Source organism: Prunus persica, chromosome G2 (assembly GCF_000346465.2).
Source record: "Prunus persica cultivar Lovell chromosome G2, Prunus_persica_NCBIv2, whole genome shotgun sequence".
NCBI lineage: Eukaryota > Viridiplantae > Streptophyta > Magnoliopsida > Rosales > Rosaceae > Prunus > Prunus persica.
Window position 1 is genome coordinate 17,037,963 of NC_034010.1, and position 19,075 is coordinate 17,057,037.

The window sequence follows — 19,075 nt, forward strand, 5'->3', positions numbered from 1 at the left end:
CGAAAAAACAAAAATCAAATAAATGAATTATGGAAAACACTATATTTCACTTGGTATCTCATAGTAGAAGTTCATGGGTTTATATATGATGACCGGAAGTTTTCCTCTCTTTTTTTGGGTTCCATCAGTTTTTTTTTTTTGGTTAAGTGATCAAAGTATTTGATTTAGTTAGATTCAATTCGGATTAAAGTCTCGTATTAATCACAGGATTAAAGCCTCTTATTAATCACAAGATTAAAGCCTTTTATTAATCACAATATTAAAGCCTCTTATTAATCACATTAAGACCTCTTAATTTTCCCTTTGATTTGTTTTCTTGGATTATAAAGGAGGAGTTACGTCTTCCCTTTATTTTTTATTTTTTTTGTCAAAGTGTTCAACTGTCGAATGAATCAAAGGGAGGAAGCCTGCGTAAGCCTGTGAATTCAGATTCATATTAAAGCACATGAATAAAGCCAATTGCGAATTAAATTGCCTTACCAATTATTTATTCGGATTGTTATTAACTTCATGGGTAATTAATTTACAAAAGTGGAAAGTTTGCTAGGTTAGAATAAGGGTAAATTAGGAAAAATTGTTTCTCTCTCATAATAATATCATCAGATAAATAAAAAATAAAGAATTAATTATAGTTAAACCTATGGACATGTGTCAACTTTTGGAAAGGGTGGTGAGGGTACACCTTGGGTTAAAGTGGAACAAAAATGCTCCCACTTATTTGAGGGTTCAATCCTACCATCAACAAATGTGAGGAAATTAATGGATTTAAACCTTTTAAATGGTCTAATGGTGGGATTGAACCCTTCAAATAAGCTCATCACTCTAAACTCCTCATCTGCACTAAATCTCACTTTCTCCCTTGAATTTGCAACTACTGAACGTGCCCCTATACTTTTGTTATCAGGTTCAGGCTCTCCTGTCAAAGTGCAACTAACTGAATTGACGAAATACGGGAACACGGGACATGCAACAAAAGCCTAAGAAGCCACATTGAGTCGATTGTGAATTAAGAGGAAGTGAGATTTAACGCAAAACATAAGGGGCAAATCAACAAATAAGCTACTTATTAAACATTACGGTTGGGCATAGTCTGATTCAGCTTGTTTTATCTCCAAAATCGAAAATCGAACTAAATTGCATAACAAAAAATCGAACACTAGGGGTTGAACCTGTATTTTTCAAACGGGCAAAAGAGAAGCATGATTGGAGCTCAATTTTTCTGATTATTGTTGCAAGTTAGCATCCTAGGTTGTATATGATGGATTCTTGTATAGGACTTACAAAATATGGAGAACCAAAGTGATCCAACCCAAAATTTAATTTTTCGATTTGGTTCAGTTTAGTTCGTCTATAATGAACTTTGGACACCTGCAATTTTTATTTTTATTTTTGTAGTAATAATGCTTACATCAACTTCAATCACATTTCTATTAACGTTCGCTCATGAGATAAAGAGAAATATGAAATAAATGAACGTTGTAAAATCCAATGAGAATAAACCAAATCACGAGCAGAGGTGGCAATTTGTGTTAATGAGTTGTGCTAAGTGGCCAGTTAGTTACTGCAATGCCAGCTTGCTCCGGATTTCTTTTATGCCAAAGATGAAAAGAAAATAAAGGACATATCTGAAAATATTATATCAGTTTCTTAGCAAAATCAAGTATTCTTTTGATTAGGACACATGGAATAATATTATGCAGATGACAATTAACATATATTTTAACACTATCTTATGCTGAAAACGGGTTCTGCATCAGCAGTTGGTTGTGTTCTTCTAGTGTATTTGAGAAGCAAACCTTCGGCAGAAAGACCCGGCACTCTCAAGTCACTGAGAAGTAGATGCAGGCAAGGAAGAAGTACATTACTTTTGAGTAAAATCTAAGAAACAATAATGCAGGACAAGAGAAAAATAAAAAGGATGATCACAAGAATATATAAACTAACCTGATATAGGGATGTAGATCCTTCCACTCCCATTTTGGACGCTCTTTAAAGAGGACGGAGAATCGCTCTGCAGGGTTGTAAGGTAGAGATGATACACTGAAGGCTCGAATCCATGTCTCGGCGCCAAGCTTCTCTATCAAAACTTCACCTTCCAACATGTCTAAACTTGCAGGCATCCCTTCGGGAACCTTACGTGCCCAGTCCTCCATGAACCTCTCCATCTTCCTATTCCCGTCTCTCAAGATGTCTCTTGCAAAATGCACACATACCTTCCTCTCATCCAACTTCCATATACTACTTGTGCTCACACCCTCAATCACCTTGCTACCATAAACATGCAAGCAGTGGTTTGCAAGTTTGTGGGGAAAGCCATCTGATTCCAATGCATTGACAACATCGTCTTCATTCAGACAAGACAATGACCAATCATTCAGCACTGAATTGTGCAAAAGCATCCTAAGAATTCTGTCCATGTACTTCTCATCCACAATTCTCCAATATCCATAAATCTCCACTGCCGAAAAAGCCTGCAACCCAGTCCTTAATTCATCATCACTAGCTTGAACTTTCTCAATAAGATCATCCCAGCTATACAGTCCTGTATTCTTTCCTTCCATCTCTTCCAGGTCCACCATTTCTACGTCCTCCTCAAATCTGTAAGGATTCTCAAAAAGTAGCGACCTTAGCTTGTCAAGTCTGGGGGCAACTTCAACAAGTTCCATGTTACCGGTTGCAATCTTAATGACAGAAGCAACAGATTGTGGATCATGATAGTTCTCATCACAACATATTGGGCTTTCAAAATAATTAAATTGACTTGATGGGGGAATGAGGAAAACCGAATTTGATGTTCCAACGGATTTGATTGCATAAGTTTTTGACTCCGTGCAGAGGACTGCATCTTCATCAGGCTGTCCTCTAATAGTTACTCTAAGAGAAAGAAAAAAAAAAAAAAACCAAGAGGAAGCCTTAAACTAGATTCAATGCACGAGAAAAAATTGGAAATAAGACTCTAGAAACTAGAGTTAACTTATTCCTCACCTTTGGTGCAGGACATCAGGGAGAAGTTTCTGATCGAGCTCAAGGAGGATTAGATCATCGTGAGGACCAAAGAGAGGGTGATACGTAATAGGAATTGACGAGCTCGGTTTGAGATTCAGTACCGCTTCTGCACCGTTGCAGTCTGGAGATGGTGGTTCCATTCTATCTCTACACACAGAGATGTGATTCTAAAGGACAAAATGAGAATGACAATTACATGAGAGTCCAACTTCCACTACCAAAAAATACTCAATAGTTGAGGCCAAGATGAGGAATTCCCGTTGGCCCTTGGATAGCCAGTCAATTGTGGCCTTGAGTTTTAATTTCTGAACTGAAGTTGCCTTGAGTTCTAATATCAATCATGAAACTTTATACATCCCTAGCCTCCCCATAGTGCAAAAAATAACTTCACAGTTAAGGGTCTGCAGTTATACTTCAATTATATCAGTTTTGTGAGTCCAAAATATGATTACGCAATAAGCATACTGCAACATATATGCCAAATCTGAATCAAGATCTCACTCATGTGCTACATCCATACGTAACAAATGGAAGAAAAAAAAAAATTGAGTTCAGAGATGGAAAACCTTTGAATTGCTTAAACAGATATCATCCCTCAACACCATCCCAAAGAAAAAGGGACGTTTTAGTCAGACCGAACTTTTCCTAAAGTTGAGAAGACCACATTTCAATTTTAAGATGCAGTTTGCAAATGCTGACAACAGTTTAAACACAGAAAGCTTTAACATAAAGGTCTACATTTTGTTCATCGCCTGCACTCATTTTGGCCAAGGAAACATTGAAATCACCATTTTTCAACTACACGTCAATCGATGTGTAGCTATGAAGACTATGATGAGGCATGTGAGTCACCCTGGAAAAGGCTTATGCAACCTCTCAGCTAAGAAATTTGCCAATGTACCCCCCAATATATTTTTCTGAAGAAATAAAAAAGGAAGGACTTTGATAAACATTAAATGCATACGAACAAGGCTATTGTCAACCATATCTGGTTTCTAAGATTGGAATTCAAACTAATTCATTCAAATTAAGCTCATCATAATCTAAGGCTACTAAGTCAAGTACGAACCTAGGGACCCCTTTTTGCCTAAAACAGCTAGAAAGGAAAAAGAAAACGAAATGTTCATAAATTATGAACAAGGACTGCAATGCTTTCAAATAATTCACATTTTATCCTCAACCACTATCATTTGAATCATCAAGTTTATTATTTTCCTATGCTGATGCATACGAACAAGACCATTCTCAAATTTCCTTGAACAAAAAAACAATAGGGCCAGGAGCTTATGCTTTGCCGAAGAAATTTTGATAGCAGACAATTGCCGATTGACAGTTTATATGTGCACTAAAGAACAATAAACATTGAAACGAACAAAATTCATTATGCCCAAGAAATTAAATCAACCTAAATACCTCTCAATTGGGCGAGCATTAGATGAAACGGAAGCCCTGGAAACAAATGCAGAGCCTAATTGAGTGAGGTTTTGTCTATAAACTGTAGATTTCTGCCAAATGGGTTTTGGGGAAGTGGTCAGAGAAGAGGCGGCGATACTGAAGAAGATGAGAAGAAGCAAGAGTTTACATAGTACGGAATGTGAGCAGTGAGAGAGAAAAAGAACAGATGCTACTGTATGCGAATGTCTCTTTCTCTCTCTTGGAAATGGAATGGTTGCTTTCTTTCGGCTATGCTGATGGCATCTCTAGTTTTATGGGGTTGTCATTTATAAGATTTTATTAATTGTTATAGAACTAGAATAATCAGAGAGTATGAGAAGTACTATTAAATATTGGGAGTATATTGAGAGTAGAATTATATTTGCTCTTTATGGTGTTTATACTGATAGAATTTTTTCTCAAATAAAACTCTCACTCTCTTTTCTTCTCTGACTCTCACTCCCTTCTCTTTTAATTCGTTGTGTATTTTACAACTTAAGAGGAAGCCTATTTATAGGCAATTAGAATGGCCTTTCGTGGATGCATCTTCAACATTTTCTTCCAACATCATAATTTCATCTTTTGACTAATACTCCCTTACTTTATTCATGTGGATTTCACTTCTTACTTCATAACACTCCCCCTTGAAGACCATATGTCCCTAAATTGGTTGTCTCATTAAAACCTTGCTTGGAAAAACCCAGTGGAAAAAAACCTAAGCGAAGGAAAAAGAGTACAACTTTATTTGGGACATAAGGGTAATGCGCTCATGTTGCCTCGTTAAAACCTTGCTAGGAAAAACCTGATGGGAAAAACCCTAGTCGAAGGAAAAAGATTACAACGCGCATATGTCCTGTGTTAGAGGACTCTTGAATGCTCCCCTTGATTTTGCATGCTCCAACTTGATTGCTTGCAGAGTTGTCGTAATCCGATGTCATGCACTAACTTTTGGAATGTACATTTTGGCAATGATTTGGTGAAGAGATCTGCCAGGTTATCGGTTGAGTGGATTTGTCTGACTTTGATTTCTTGACTCTTCTAGAGCTCATGTGTGTAGAAAAACTTTGGTGATATGTGCTTGGTCCTGTCACCCTTGATATACCCTCCTGTGATCTGAGCAATACAAGCTACATTGTCCTCATTCAGGATTGTTGGAGTGTCTGTTACTGGGGGTAGGGCACATGTGCTTTGGATGTGATGAATCACCGACCTTAACCAAAAGCATTCACGACTGGCTTCATGAAGGGCAAGTATTTCTGAGTGATTGGAAGATGTAGCCATTAGCGTTTGTTTCGTTGAACGCCATGAGATTGCAGTTCCTCCACATATAAATACATACCCAGTGTGTGATCGCCTTGATGTGGATCAGAGAGATATCCTGCATCAGCATACCCAACAATACTCTAGGCGTTGGTCGATTCACTGGAATAGAATAAGCCCCATGTCTGTTGTCCCACAAAGGTATCGTAGAATATGTTTGATGCCGGTCTAATATCGCCTTTTTGGAGCAGAGTTGTACCTTGCTAACAGATTTACTGAAAATGCTATGTCTGGTCTGGTACATTGTGCTAAGTACAATAAAACACCTATTACACTAAGATATGGTACTTCTAGACCAAGAACCATTTCATCATCCCCTTTTGGACGATATGGATCTTTCTTAGTGTCAAGCGACCGAACGACTATTGGAGTGCTAAGTGGGTGGGCTTTATCCATGCCAAACCATTTCAATACTTTTTCAGTATAAGTTGATTGATGCACCAAAATTCTATTAGCACTGTGCTCAATTTGTAAGCCAAGACAATATTTTGTCTTTCCAAGTTCTTTCATCTCAAACTCACGTTTGAGATAATCAGCAGTCTTTTGGAGCTCTTCAGAAGTTCCAGTTAGATTCATCGTCGACATATATTGCCACTATCACAAATCCAGACTTTGATTTCTTAATAAACACACATGGGCAATAAGATCATTTGTGTATTCTTCCTTCAGTAGATACTTACTGAGACGATTGTACTACATTCGCCCAGATTGTTTAAGCCCATATAATGGTCTTCTCAATTTAATTGAGAACATGCCCCATGGTTTATTCTTGGCTGCTTCAGGCAGCTTAAGTCCTTCTTGGACTTTCATGTATACATATGTACCCAATTCTCTATACAGATATGCGGTAATGACATCCATGAGTCTCATTTCAAGTTTTTCTGAAACCGCCAAACTTATTAAGTAACGGAACGTAATTGTGTCCATTACTGGAGAGTACATTTTCACATAATCAATTCCAGGCCTTTGTGAAAAACCTTGCGCAACGAGTCGCGCTTTATACCTTGAGATCTCATTTTTCTCATTGCGCTTTCTTGTAAATACTCACTTGTAACCTACAGGGTTCACATTTGGTGGAGTTGGAACAATAGGTCCAAAAACACTCATTTTTTCCAAAGAATTTAATTCTGCCTGGATTGCATCTTTCCACTTAGGCCAATCTTGCCTCTGTGTGCATTCATCAATAGAACACGGCTCAATATCATCATCTTTTATGATCTCAGCAGCCACTGAGAATGCAAATATATCATCAATGATCATCTCGTTTCCATTCCACAATTCATTGGTAGATGTATAATTTATGGAGATTTCTTGACTTTCAAGTACAGCGGCCATTTCATGGGCACTTGTCCCATTAAGAACATTTTCCTTTTCAAGAAGTACATGTCCCTCTTGGGGAGCATTTGAATTATAAATTGTGGGGTCTCCTTTTATTTCATTTGGATTCATTTTGGCCATCAATTTCCTCTTCCTAGGAACTAAATCCTTTGAGCCTAGTAGTCTGCCACGCTTCAGGCTTGCAATAGATGAACCATTTGCTGGCACATTGCTTTGTCCATTATGGACATCAATCCTTGCGGGTGCATTTGCAGCTGGGATATGTGATTTCGTCACCTTTGCTGCATCATTAAATGCATCTGGCATATGATTTGCAATACTTTGGAGGTGAATGATCCTTCTCACTTCGTTTTAGCATTGAGCAGTATGATGATCGAGATGAGACAACGTGAGTACATACCACGATAATTCATGTCATTCTTCATGAACGAGTTTGCCTTCTTGTTATTTAGAAACAGATTTTTCTCCCCCTAATGGTGGGAAGATTGTCTATCAAAATAACAATCCGCAAACCGTGCGGTAAAGATATCACCTGTCAGGGGCTCCAGATATCTGATGATAGATGGTGAATCAAAACCAACATAAATTCCCAATCTGCGTTGATGGCCCATCTTAGTACGTTGCGGTGGTGCAATAGGCACATATACCGTACAACCAAAAACTCTTAAATGGGAAATGTTTGGTTGATTACCCAACACGAGTTGTATTGGAGAACATTGATTGTTGGCTACGGGCCTCAACCGTACCAGTGATGCTGCATGTAAAATGGCATATCCCCAAGCAGAAACTGGCAACTTTGTCTTCATTAGCAAAGTGCGTGCTATTAACTGAAGACGCTTAATTAAAGCTTCTGCCAAGCCATTTTTAGTATGAACATGGGGAACAAGATGTTCAATGTCAATGCCTAGTGACATGCAATAATCATCAAAAGTCTGAGATGTAAATTCACCAGTATTATCGAGTCTGATTGACTTAATGGGATAATCTGGGAACTAGGCTTGTAATTTAATTATCTAAGCCAATAGCCTAGCAAATGCCATATTCCGAGTGGACAAAAGGTAAACATGTGACATCAGGTAGATGCATCCACTAAGACCATAAAGTACCGAAATAGTCCGCAGGAAGGATGAATAGGCCCACAAATGTCCCCTTGAATTCTCTGCAAAAATTATGGGGACTCAACATCAACCTTCGGTTGTGATGGTTTGATCACCAACTTCCCTTGTTAACAAGCTTGGCAAAAGATGTCACTTGATAACATAAAATGTTTAGTCAACAAGGGATGTCCTTTAGAGTTGGTGATGATCCTACGCATCATGTTGGATCCAGGATGACCCAACCGGTCATGCCAAAGCTTAAAAGCATTTGAGTCAATGGACTTCTGGTCCTTGACACTATATGCCTCAATTGTCCGTATGGTTGTATAATACAACCCTGATGAGAGCGCACAAAGCTTCTCCAGTATACGTTTTTGGGTATCACTAGAGGTAATGCAAAGATATTCTATGTTTTCCTCATTCTTTGTTTCAACATGGTAGCCATTCAAACGTATATCTTTGAAACTCAACAGATTTCTTCTGGAGTTAGATGAATACAAGGCATTTTGAATGAACAGTATTGTTCCATTTGGTAACATAATTTGGGTTGTTCCTGAGCGTTCAATCAGATCTATAGGACCTGATATGGTTGTTACATTTGCTTTTGTAAGCATCAATTTTGAGAAATACTTTCGATCTCGAAGGATCGTATGAGTAGTTGCGCTGTCTACAAGACAAATATCTTTGTCATAGCCTTTGTTTTGAGGGCACCCATAATTTACATACTACTTGACAGCAAATTCGACCCAATCTCATGACTTCCCAAAGCTAAAACCGCATTACTCGTATCAATCTGCGCAGGGTTTTGGATCTCCGGAACTGATTGTGTCGGAGCAACGGTGGAAAAGGCGGGAGCGGCGAGGGGTTTAGAGTACTGGTGATGAGCAGAAACTGCGGCGATTTTGGGGTTCTGAGAGTTCTGGGTGTGGCGCTCGAAGAAATGCTGGATGCCGAACTTGGACGGCTGGGGCTGAACTTTTGAGTTGGATTTCTTAGCAGACGTCGTGGAAGAAGAAAGGGGTTTCTTTCTTGGAGCATTAGAGTAATGGTGTGGTAGCTTCCAGTTTCTGGTCTGCCGGTTCAAAATGAGGGAGAGAAAGATTGGAATGTGGGGGTTTCGGTTCTTATAAGCTGATTTGTGATTTTCCCGCCCAAATGAAGCATACGGCTCCACACAAAAAAAAAAAAAAAAAGGTGGAGTTGGGCTTACGAGTGAAGATGAACTGACCCGGCTCAATGGGCCAGTGTTTGAGCCAGTAATTTATGTCGATCACATCTAAAAGGCTATAATGAGGATTTTAGAGTGAAGAGCTTATTTAAGGGGTTCAATTCTACTATCAACAAATGTGAGGAAATCAATAGACTTAACATTTTAAATGATTTGATGGTGAGATTAAACCCCTCAAATAAGCTCCTCACTTTAAGCACTTTATTGTAGAAGTTCCCCAAATTTATTGAGGACATTTTGCCCTTTTACTATGCACTAATGGCATGTTTACTAATCCGTAATTGGATTAGGAGGAATTGAATTGAGGAGGAGTTGGATTGAGGAGAATTAGATTTTGAATTCCTATTGAAGTTGTTTACTAAACCATATGGATTGAGAGGAGTTAGATTCCGGATTCCTATTGAAGTTGTTTACTAAACCATATGAAATTGGGGTATGAGTGGTACTAATTACAAAATGTCCTCATTGTTGAGTTAAAGTCGATGACAATATTGAAAATTTGAAAATTATGTAAAGATATAATGAGTAAAAAAGATGAATTCCTAATTAGTTAGTTCTCTATGAATTAGAACACCACCTCCCACCAAAAAATTGAATTCCTTCAAAATCAAGAATTCAATTCCTAATTTTGTGTGGGCCCCATTTACTTTTCAATTCCTTGATGTGAAGTAAACACAGGAATCCTCCATAGGCGGAATTCAATTCCTGATGAGAATTTCAATTCTTGATAAGAATTCCAATTCCTGATTGGTAAACACACCATAAATCTCACTTTCTCCTCTTGAATTTGCAACTGCTGAACGTGCCCCTATACTTTTGTTATGTGTTCAGGTTCAGGTTCTCATGTCAATGTGCAACTAACTGAATTGACGAAATAAGCGAATGTGGAACACGCGAGGCCACATTGAGTCAATTGTAAATTAGGAGGAAGTGAGATTTAACGCAAAACATAAGGGGCAAATCAACAAATAAGCCACTTATTAAACATTACGGTTACGCATATAGTCTGATTCAACTTGTTTTATCTCTAAAATAAAAAATCGAACTAAATTGCATAACAAAAAATCGAACACTAGGGAGTGAACCTGTATTTTTCAAACGGGCAAAAGAGAAGCATGGTTGGAGCTCAATTTTTCCGATTATTGTTGGAAGTTAGTATCCTCGGTTGTATATGACAAATTCTTGTACAGGACTTACAAAAAATCGAGAACCAAAGTGATCCAACCCAAAAATTAATTTTTCGATTTGGTTCAGTTTAGTTCGTCTATAATGAACTTTGGACACCTGCAATTTTTATTTTTATTTTTGTAGTAATAATGCTTACATCAACTTCAATAGATTTCAATTTAAATCACATTTCTATTAACGTTCACCCATGAGATAAAGAGAAATATGAAATAAATGAAAGTTGTAAAATCTAGAGATATTTAGTCATATACCTATTCTTAGTACTAAAACTATAAATAAACCCTATACCATTTAATTTTTATAAACATACCCAAAAAATGACAGATGTACATATTGTATTTAATTTTGATTGTTAAATTACTTTGATGCCTTATTGAGTGTTTTAGGCTTTTTTTTATAAGGTTTTGGGGTTAGGTTTGTTTTGAGAAATCAACGGCAGTTTTAAAATTTAAAAAAAGTTAAAAATCTTTTTGTTATGCTGTAAATGGATTTTTGGTGTATTTCTAAAGTCTATTTCATATAGAGTTTTTTTTATAATTTGGGCTCCTATATTGGGTATAATAGTGAATCCCCAAAAATCTATGAGAATAAACCCAAACACGAGCCGAGGTGGCAATTTGTGTTAATGCGTTGTGCTAAGTGGCCAGTTAGTTACTGCATGGCAGCTTGCTCAGGTTTTCTCTTATGCCAAAGATGAAAAGAAAATAAAGGATATGTCAGAAAATATTATATCAGTTTCTTAGCAAAATCAAGTAATCTCTTGATTAGGACACATGGAATAATATTATGTAGACGACAATTAACATATATTTTAACACTATCTTATGCTGAAAACGGGTTCTGCATCAGCAGTTGGTTTGTGTTCTTCTAGTGTATTTCAGAAGCAAACCTTCGGCAGAAAGACCCGGCACTCTCAAGTCCCTAAGAAGCAGAGGCAAGCAAGGAAGAAGTACATTACTTTTGAGTAAAATCTAAGAAACAATAATGCAGGACAGGAGAAAAAAATAAAAAGGATGATCACAAGAATATATAAACTAACCTGATATAGGGCTGTAGATCCTTCCACTCCCATTTTGGACACTCTTTAAAGAGGACGGAGAATCGCTTTGCAAGGTTGTAGGGTAGAGATGATACGCTGAAGGCTTGAATCCATGTCTCAGCACCAAGCTTCTGTATCAAAACTTCACCTTCCAACATGTACCTAAACTTGCTGGCATCCCTTCGGGAACCTTACGCGTCCAGTCCTCCATGAACCTCTCCATCTTCCTATTCCCGTCTCTCAAGACGTCTCTTGCAAAATGCACACATACCTTCCTCTCATCCAACTTCCATATACTACTGTGCTCACACCCTCAACCATCTTGCTACCATAAACATGCAAGCAATGGTTTGCAAGTTTGTGGGGAAAGCCATCTGATTCCAACGCATTGACAACGTCGTCTTCATTAAGACAAGACAATGACCAGTCATTCAGCACTGAATTGTGCAAAAGCATCCTAAGAATTCTGTCCTTGTACTTCTCATCCACAATTCTCCAGTATCCATAAATCCCCACTGCCAAAAGAGCCTGCAACATAGTCCTTAATTCATCATCACTAGCTCGAACCTTCTCAATAAGATCATCCCAGCTATACAGTCCTGTATTCTTTCCTTCCATCTCTTCCAGTTCCTCCATTTTCTACGTCCTCCTCAGATATGTAAGGATTCTCAAAAAGTAGCGACCTTAGCTTGTCAAGTTTGGGGGCAACTTCAACAAGTTCCATGTTACCAGTTGCAATCTTAATGACAGAAGCAACAGATTGCGGATCATGATAGTTCTCATCACAACATATTGGGCTTTCCAAAGAATTAAATTGACCTGATGGGGGAATGAGAAAAACAGAATTTGAAGTTCCAACGGATTTGATTGCATAAGTTTTTGACTCCGTGCAGAGAACTGCATCTTCCTCAGGTTGTCCTCTAACAGTTACTCTAGAGAAAGAAAAAATAAAAAAAACAAGAGGAAGCCTTAAACTAGATTCAATGCGCGAGAAAAAATTGGAAATAAGACTCTAGAAACTAGAGTTAAGTTATTCCTCACCTTTGGTGCAGGACATCACGGAGAAGTTTCTGATCGAGCTCAAGGAGGATTAGATCATCGTGAGGACCAAAGGGAGGGTGATACGTAATAGGAATTGACGAGCTCGGTTGGAGATTTAGTACCGCTTCTGCACCGTTGTAGTCTGGAGATGGTGGTTCCATTCTCTCTCTCTACACACAGAGATGTGAATCTAAAGGACAAAATGAGAATTCCCGTTGGCCTTTGGATAGCCAGTCAATTGTGGCCTTGAGTTCTAATTTCTGAACTGAGTTGCCTCGAGTTCATGGTGTAAGAAAATGTTTTAAATTCTGAGCTGAATTTTTCTTTTGCAGGAGGCAATTGTAACGTTCAGGTGTGTCGCACAGGCCGGGCATGAACTGGTTAGGCCTTGACGGCCTGGCCCAGTGTAGTCCTCTTAGGCCGTCCTTCATTTGTGTGTTTCTTTTCTTCTTTTAATTTATGGGCTCGCTTATGATTGATTATGTAGGATGCATTTATCCTCTTAACTGCTTGTTAAAACATGCTTCTATTATAAGAATGCTGAAATCCAAGTGATTTTTGGAGAAGTCACTCTTCTCCAAAAAGCACTTTAGTGATCTAGAAGGGGTGGACACAAGTCGGTTTGGTTCGGTTTTCACTCAAAATTGAAATTGGTATTATTTATCCAGTTCAGTTCAATCCAATTCTTATAAAAATTTATTAACTAAACCGAACTAACCCAGAATAAAATGGTTTAGATCCGGTTTGATTTCGAATTTCCCGATTTGGACCGGCTCTAAAGCCAATTGATCATTTTGATCATTTTTTGTATTTTTAGAGTTTTTTTTTTTCATTTTGGACTCTAAACCCGGACTGGTTTAAACAAATGAATGTTTTGTAAGTATAAATAATGAAAATAAAAAAAAATCATAAGAATGGTAGATCAAGATCAACTAGAATGACCATTCATTTTTGGATCCGGATTCTCTGCTTTGATTTTCTCTACCATGATTTGCTTTACTTTTATTCTCCATACACCATCTCATTAAAATTTAATCAAAGGGATTTAAAAGTTGACACATCATCCTAAAATAAAAACTCAATTTACTCCTAATTTTTTTAAAAAAAAAACAAAAACAAAAAAAAAAAACCCTAACACCTAACTAACGGGATAGTTAATGTCCAAAAGCTGTATTTTTTCTTCTTCTTCTTCTTCTTCTTGGCGTTCCTCTCTTTTTTTTTCTTCTTCTTCTTCATGTTCTGTCCTCTTCTCTTTTCTTTTCTTTTTTTTCTTTTTTTTTTCTCCTTCTTGTATAAAGATTGTTGCTTTTGGTGGAGGAATTAAATTATGGGTACCTAACCAATATTTGAAAGGTAAGCCTTCTATTAATTCATGGGTTTTCATTTTCTGTGGTTTTTCTCATTCCTTTGCTATGAAGAACAAAATAGATAGATTCATAATTTATATTGGGTTTTGTTATGGCGTATGGTTTGTCAAAGATGGTTTTGTTTTCAATGGATTTTCGTTGTGATGCTTATTGCTTTGTGATGGTGGAGCAAGAAGGTAAAACAAAAGTGAGAAGAGGATAGAACGGGTAGCAAGGAGGAAAAAAGAGAAGAGGACAGAAGTGAAGAAGAAGAAGAAGAAGAAGAAGAAGAAGAAGAAGAAGAAGAGAGAGAAAAAAAAAATTAAACTTTTGGATGTTAACTATTCCGTTAGTTGGTTGTTAACTTGTTAGGGTTTTTTTATATTTTTTAATTAGGAGTAAATTGGATTTTTGTTTTAGAATGATGTGTCAACTTTTAAATCCGTTAGATTAAATTTTAATGAGGTGGCGTATGGAGAATAAAAATAAAGTAGATCATGACAGAGAAAATTAAAGCAGAGGATCCAGATCCCTCATTTTCAATCAAACGCAACCAACACTACTTTTACAAAAGGCAATTAAGGGAATCGACAAATTTGTATAAGAAAAATCATATTTGAACCTTCTCATCCAAAAGATACCTAAAAAAAATGAATCTATCTAGCAAACCATCCTTTGGAACCGGAAACAAAAATTGACATTCCAAGATTTGTAATAAAAATGAGAATCTAAATAACACCAAAATACCAAAACAGATCAAATCAGTGAACAAAAAGAGAGTAAGAAACAAAAAGAGAAATCAAACATAGAGGAGATAAGAGGAAGAAGGGCATAAGAGAAGAAGAAGAAAGAAAAAAAAGTAGTGGCTACGTTTTCTTCAGGAGAGAGATAGAGACAAGGCACATGACAGCTAGGTTAGAGAAAAGAGAAAAGAAAGAGGGTTTGACTGTTGTTGACTTTTTGGTCAACTCGGTTGTTTCCCGTTTTTCTCAATGCGCACTCCTACCTGTTAAGCTTTTATAAGGTTTCTACCAAACGCATTTAAAAATGCTTTTAGTTGTCAAGGCGCTTTTACCTATTTCAAAAGTACTCTCTCAAATATGTCATTTATTTTGTACCTAGTTAATTTATGTTCTTTTAAGTATGGAAAGAATTCATAAGATAAGAACCGGAAAAGTGAAGTGTATTGGTCTTCACTTGCAAAAAGGGAGATTAGGAAATGCCAATTTGAAGGTGGAAATTAGGGAGGTGGTCCATTGTAGGACAATGGTCCTCAAGCAACAACCAACCAAAATTTTAAATTCCATTTAAATACAATTTTTGATCTCAGCACAGGAGATCTAGGAGGAGAATCCAAAGTTTCATTTATAGGAATCAATTAAGTAGTTAGTTTAATTGAAAGTGGCTATTAAAAGGAAAAAAACCGGTAAAAGAAAAACATTAGGCTAATGAAAAAGATAAATGACAATAGCAAATTTTATTTATCAACAGTTTCAACAAGGAGTGAACTTCTTCCTTCGACCCAAAAAAAAAAAAAAAAAACTTCTTCGGATGTTAACTTCATAAAAATAAAAATAAAAATTGTTTAAAAATTAATGCCTCGCTTAGTATAAAATAAACAAAAATTTGAGAAAAACAAAAAATTAAAGCTAACCACCCGTTTATATATCTTCTAAATTTTTCTTTAAAATGACAAAATGAAATTATAATGTATTAAGTTGAGGTGATATTTTCAAAAATTTCCCTTAAAAGTTCATCGAATCAAAATTCTAAACATTCATCAATGAGGTTATTCAAGTTAGGCGTCTTCATTAAGTAATTTGAGTAAAAACGGCTGGAAAGCAAATAGTTGAGAGGGCAGCTTTCACTTCCAATATTGACTGGTTGGGTTGGGCTGGGCAGATCGTGCCAGTCGCTTTAAGTAATTGGCATGTCAATGTTTGAACATTGAAAGCTCGAAAGCACAGTTTGATTGGATTGTCTATTCAAGTTCATTTCAACAACTACTTAAATGACACGTCTTTATTCATCTCTATAGATACGTACCGACGTAGTTGTCCCGGATCTTTAGATGCTAACGTCTCCATCTGTGTTGGAATTTGGTTGAAGGACGATAATAACCGTATACCAAATTAGAAATCAAAGCTATCCTCATTCTATATAATAAAATCCAATTACATTTATAACAAAACCAGCTACTAACTGACGACACTCTCTTAAAGAGACACTTAGCAAATTCAAGACTTACAATTCAAAGAGTTTCTGTACTACGTTGAATAAACTAGAACAAAACTAAAAACTTAAAAACGACGACAAAAGAAGAGTAATTAACGATAATTTTCTTTCAAAACATGACAAAAAACGCTACCTAATCACTCCATAACCCCAGTTTTACTTAGACCGCACTGAAGTTTTTCCCATCTGAAAGTGTTTTATATTTCACAAAGAAAAATATTTTATTGGAAGACGATGTATTAATTATTAGGGAGTGTTAGCAACTTTCTCTCTAACCTTCTCCTTTGGACCTTATCTCTTCTTCTCATGACAAGTGTCACTTTCTTTACACTTAAAACAATATCATTAATGCATTACACAAACTAATTTTTGTTTTCCAAGTTTACCTTTATTAAATGTATTAATTTATTTTAATAACAAGCTAATTTTTTTTTACAACTTTCTTATCACTTTGTTAAAAAATTAAATAAAAAATAAAAAATGAAGTTTTTTTTATAAAAAAAATTTCCAAAGAGAACGTGTGTTTTGATAAAAACAAAATAAAGATGATAACAATATCATATAACAAATTTTATTTTTTTATATTCTAAAAAATGACGTTTTCCTTATTTAATTTTTAACAATGTGCTAAAGAAATTGTAACAAAATTTGAATAAATTGAAGGAAATATAAAAGCCAATATATTTTAAAATGGTAAATTTGGAAAATAAAAACTAACTTGTGTTATGCATTAATAACATTATTTTAAGTGTAAAAAAAAAAACATTTCTTATGAAAAGAAGGAAGAAGATTTTTTAAAAAAAAATTAGAGAAAAAATTGCTAACATTTCTCTTAATGATTTGTGCACATTCGGTGTTGCACTTCTTGCAGACCAGAAAAAAAAGATGTCGCATTGTTTACATATACGAAAGATCAGTTCCAATACCAAGAAATCAATGAAGCCAAGCCAAGTTCCGACATCACTTCTGCCATTTTTTTTACAATTCAATCTACTTTAGATTGTCTTTACTTGTACTTCTTTCGAGGTGTGTGACATTAATGCTTATTATAAAAATAAAGAATAAAGAATAACTATCGCAAATCTTCCTTTGGGACACAACCGAAAACGTCTCCTAAGTTTTTCCCCGTGTGATATGGAAAGTATTTTTTATATTTCACAAAGGAAGCATTTTATTGGAAAACGACGTATTATTTATTTATTTATGCACATGGACATTCTGTGTTGCTTTTCTTGCTGACCATTAATTTTGTTTTGCATTACTTGCAAGTTGCATCTATGAAAGATCATTCCCAATAAATGAATGAAGCCACCCCAAGTTGCAAAATAACTTCTGCCATTTATAAGGTGTGTGACTTAATGCTTATTATAATTTATTTTTTTATCAACTAGAACAATTAGGTGTGGAAAATTATTGTAAAAGGTTAAATAAATTCATAAAACTAGGGGACATATGATTATTTCATTTCTTGTCCTCAAAATATAAAATATAAGATTGGTAAGTCTAACTGATGAAAAGAATCTTGATAATTATATATATATATATATATATATATGATGTTATTCTATATATATTAATATTAGGGCATGTTTACGTATTAGTAATTGATATGGAAGGAAAGGGAATGATTTCCATTCCTGACTTTCTCTAGGTTTACTTGCAATCAGGAATGAAAAAATAAGCGGGCCCCACCTCAAAATTCGTAAACACATTCTCTCAAAACTAGGTATCAGATCAACTAGGAGGGAGTAGTCAATATGATTCCCATTCATGTTTTCTCTTAATAACTTCGAAAAATACCCTTACCACTTTACCATAATTCTAAAATTAATTTGAATTTTGATTCATGCAAATTAGTAAACAATAACAATGGGAATCAATCCCATTCTTTTGCTAATTCCATATGTTTAGTAAACAGTTTAATGAGAATGATTCTACCTATACTGATTCAGTAGTTCCCCGATTCTTAAATTCTCCGATTCCTTACTTTCTCTATTACTGATACGTAAACATGCCATTAGGGTTATTTTCTTAAAGGTCCTCAAACTTATACCCAAGTTACATTTTGATCCCTCAACTAAATTATTCACTCAAATGGTTCACCAACTCTCTATTATTCGCCAAATTTGTCAATTGTTACATTTTGTCAATACTGTTGTGAAATATGAGGGCAAATTGGTAATTTCAATGTTAAAATAAAATAAAATAAAAAGCTCTTAATCTCTCTCTCTCTCTCTCTCTCTCTCTCTCTCTCTCTCTCTCTCTCTCTCTCTCTCTCTCTCTCTCTCTCTCTCTCTCTCTGTGTGTATGTGCAAGGTGGATTGTGGTATGGAACAAAATGATACATATACATACAGTTGGTTTTAGTGGGACAAACATGGTTAATGAGTCAAATTCTCTCCCCCTCCCCCAAATGTTATATGTGAAAGTATCCACATAATTCCCACAGAGTATGTGTACTTCTACAAGGAGGGGGAAAGGGGTTCGTTGCTAGTAGGGATGACAATAGGTCAAATCGGAGGTGGGTAGGTCATTTTCATTCCCATCCCCGTTAAGTTTTTTCCCCTCATCCCTGCCTTCATTACCAACAATACTCATATAAGGGATTCTCCATCCCCATCTTCGTTGGGGAATAGGTTCTCCAACCCGCCTCATTATAGAAGAAAAAATCAATATAAAACTACTTTGTTGAAAGAAAAATAGGATTCGGATAAGATAGTGAATATATATATATATAGTCTAAACGGGAAGGGTTCAGGTCGGAGATTAAAATATCATATTCTCCCATCCCGAACACCATTCC

The 19,075-nt window shown here is 36.0% G+C and overlaps 1 protein-coding gene and 1 pseudogene across 3 annotated transcripts; both read right to left on the reverse strand.

Annotated features, from left to right (window-relative positions):
* LOC18787719 (sister chromatid cohesion protein DCC1) lies at positions 1,603–4,706 on the reverse strand. Of its 3 annotated transcripts, XM_020558387.1 has the most exons (5): positions 4,420–4,706; positions 3,573–3,651; positions 2,986–3,407; positions 1,945–2,874; positions 1,603–1,828 (listed from the first exon to the last, which is right to left on the reverse strand). In XM_020558387.1, the coding sequence occupies exons 3-5, from the start codon at positions 3,144–3,146 to the stop codon at positions 1,726–1,728; spliced, it is 1,194 nt and encodes a 397-aa protein (XP_020413976.1). In that variant the 5' UTR covers positions 3,147–3,407; positions 3,573–3,651; positions 4,420–4,706; the 3' UTR covers positions 1,603–1,725. The 3 variants fall into 3 exon arrangements, with proteins under 3 accessions (XP_020413976.1, XP_007219672.1, XP_020413975.1); XM_007219610.2 differs by lacking the exon at positions 3,573–3,651 and having other exon boundaries at positions 2,986–3,173; XM_020558386.1 differs by lacking the exon at positions 3,573–3,651.
* On the reverse strand, positions 11,429–12,895 carry LOC18786221 (annotated as a pseudogene).

Coding starts and splice junctions, on each gene's coding strand:
- LOC18787719 (XM_007219610.2), bottom strand. CDS start 3,146: ATGGAACCACCATCTCCAGACTGCAACGGTGCAGAAGCGGTACTGAAT. Junction 2,875..2,985: donor CCTGATGTCCTGCACCAAAG/GTGAGGAATAAG, acceptor TCTTTCTCTTAG/AGTAACTATTAGAGGACAGC. Junction 1,829..1,944: donor GATCTACATCCCTATATCAG/GTTAGTTTATAT, acceptor TCTACTTCTCAG/TGACTTGAGAGTGCCGGGTC.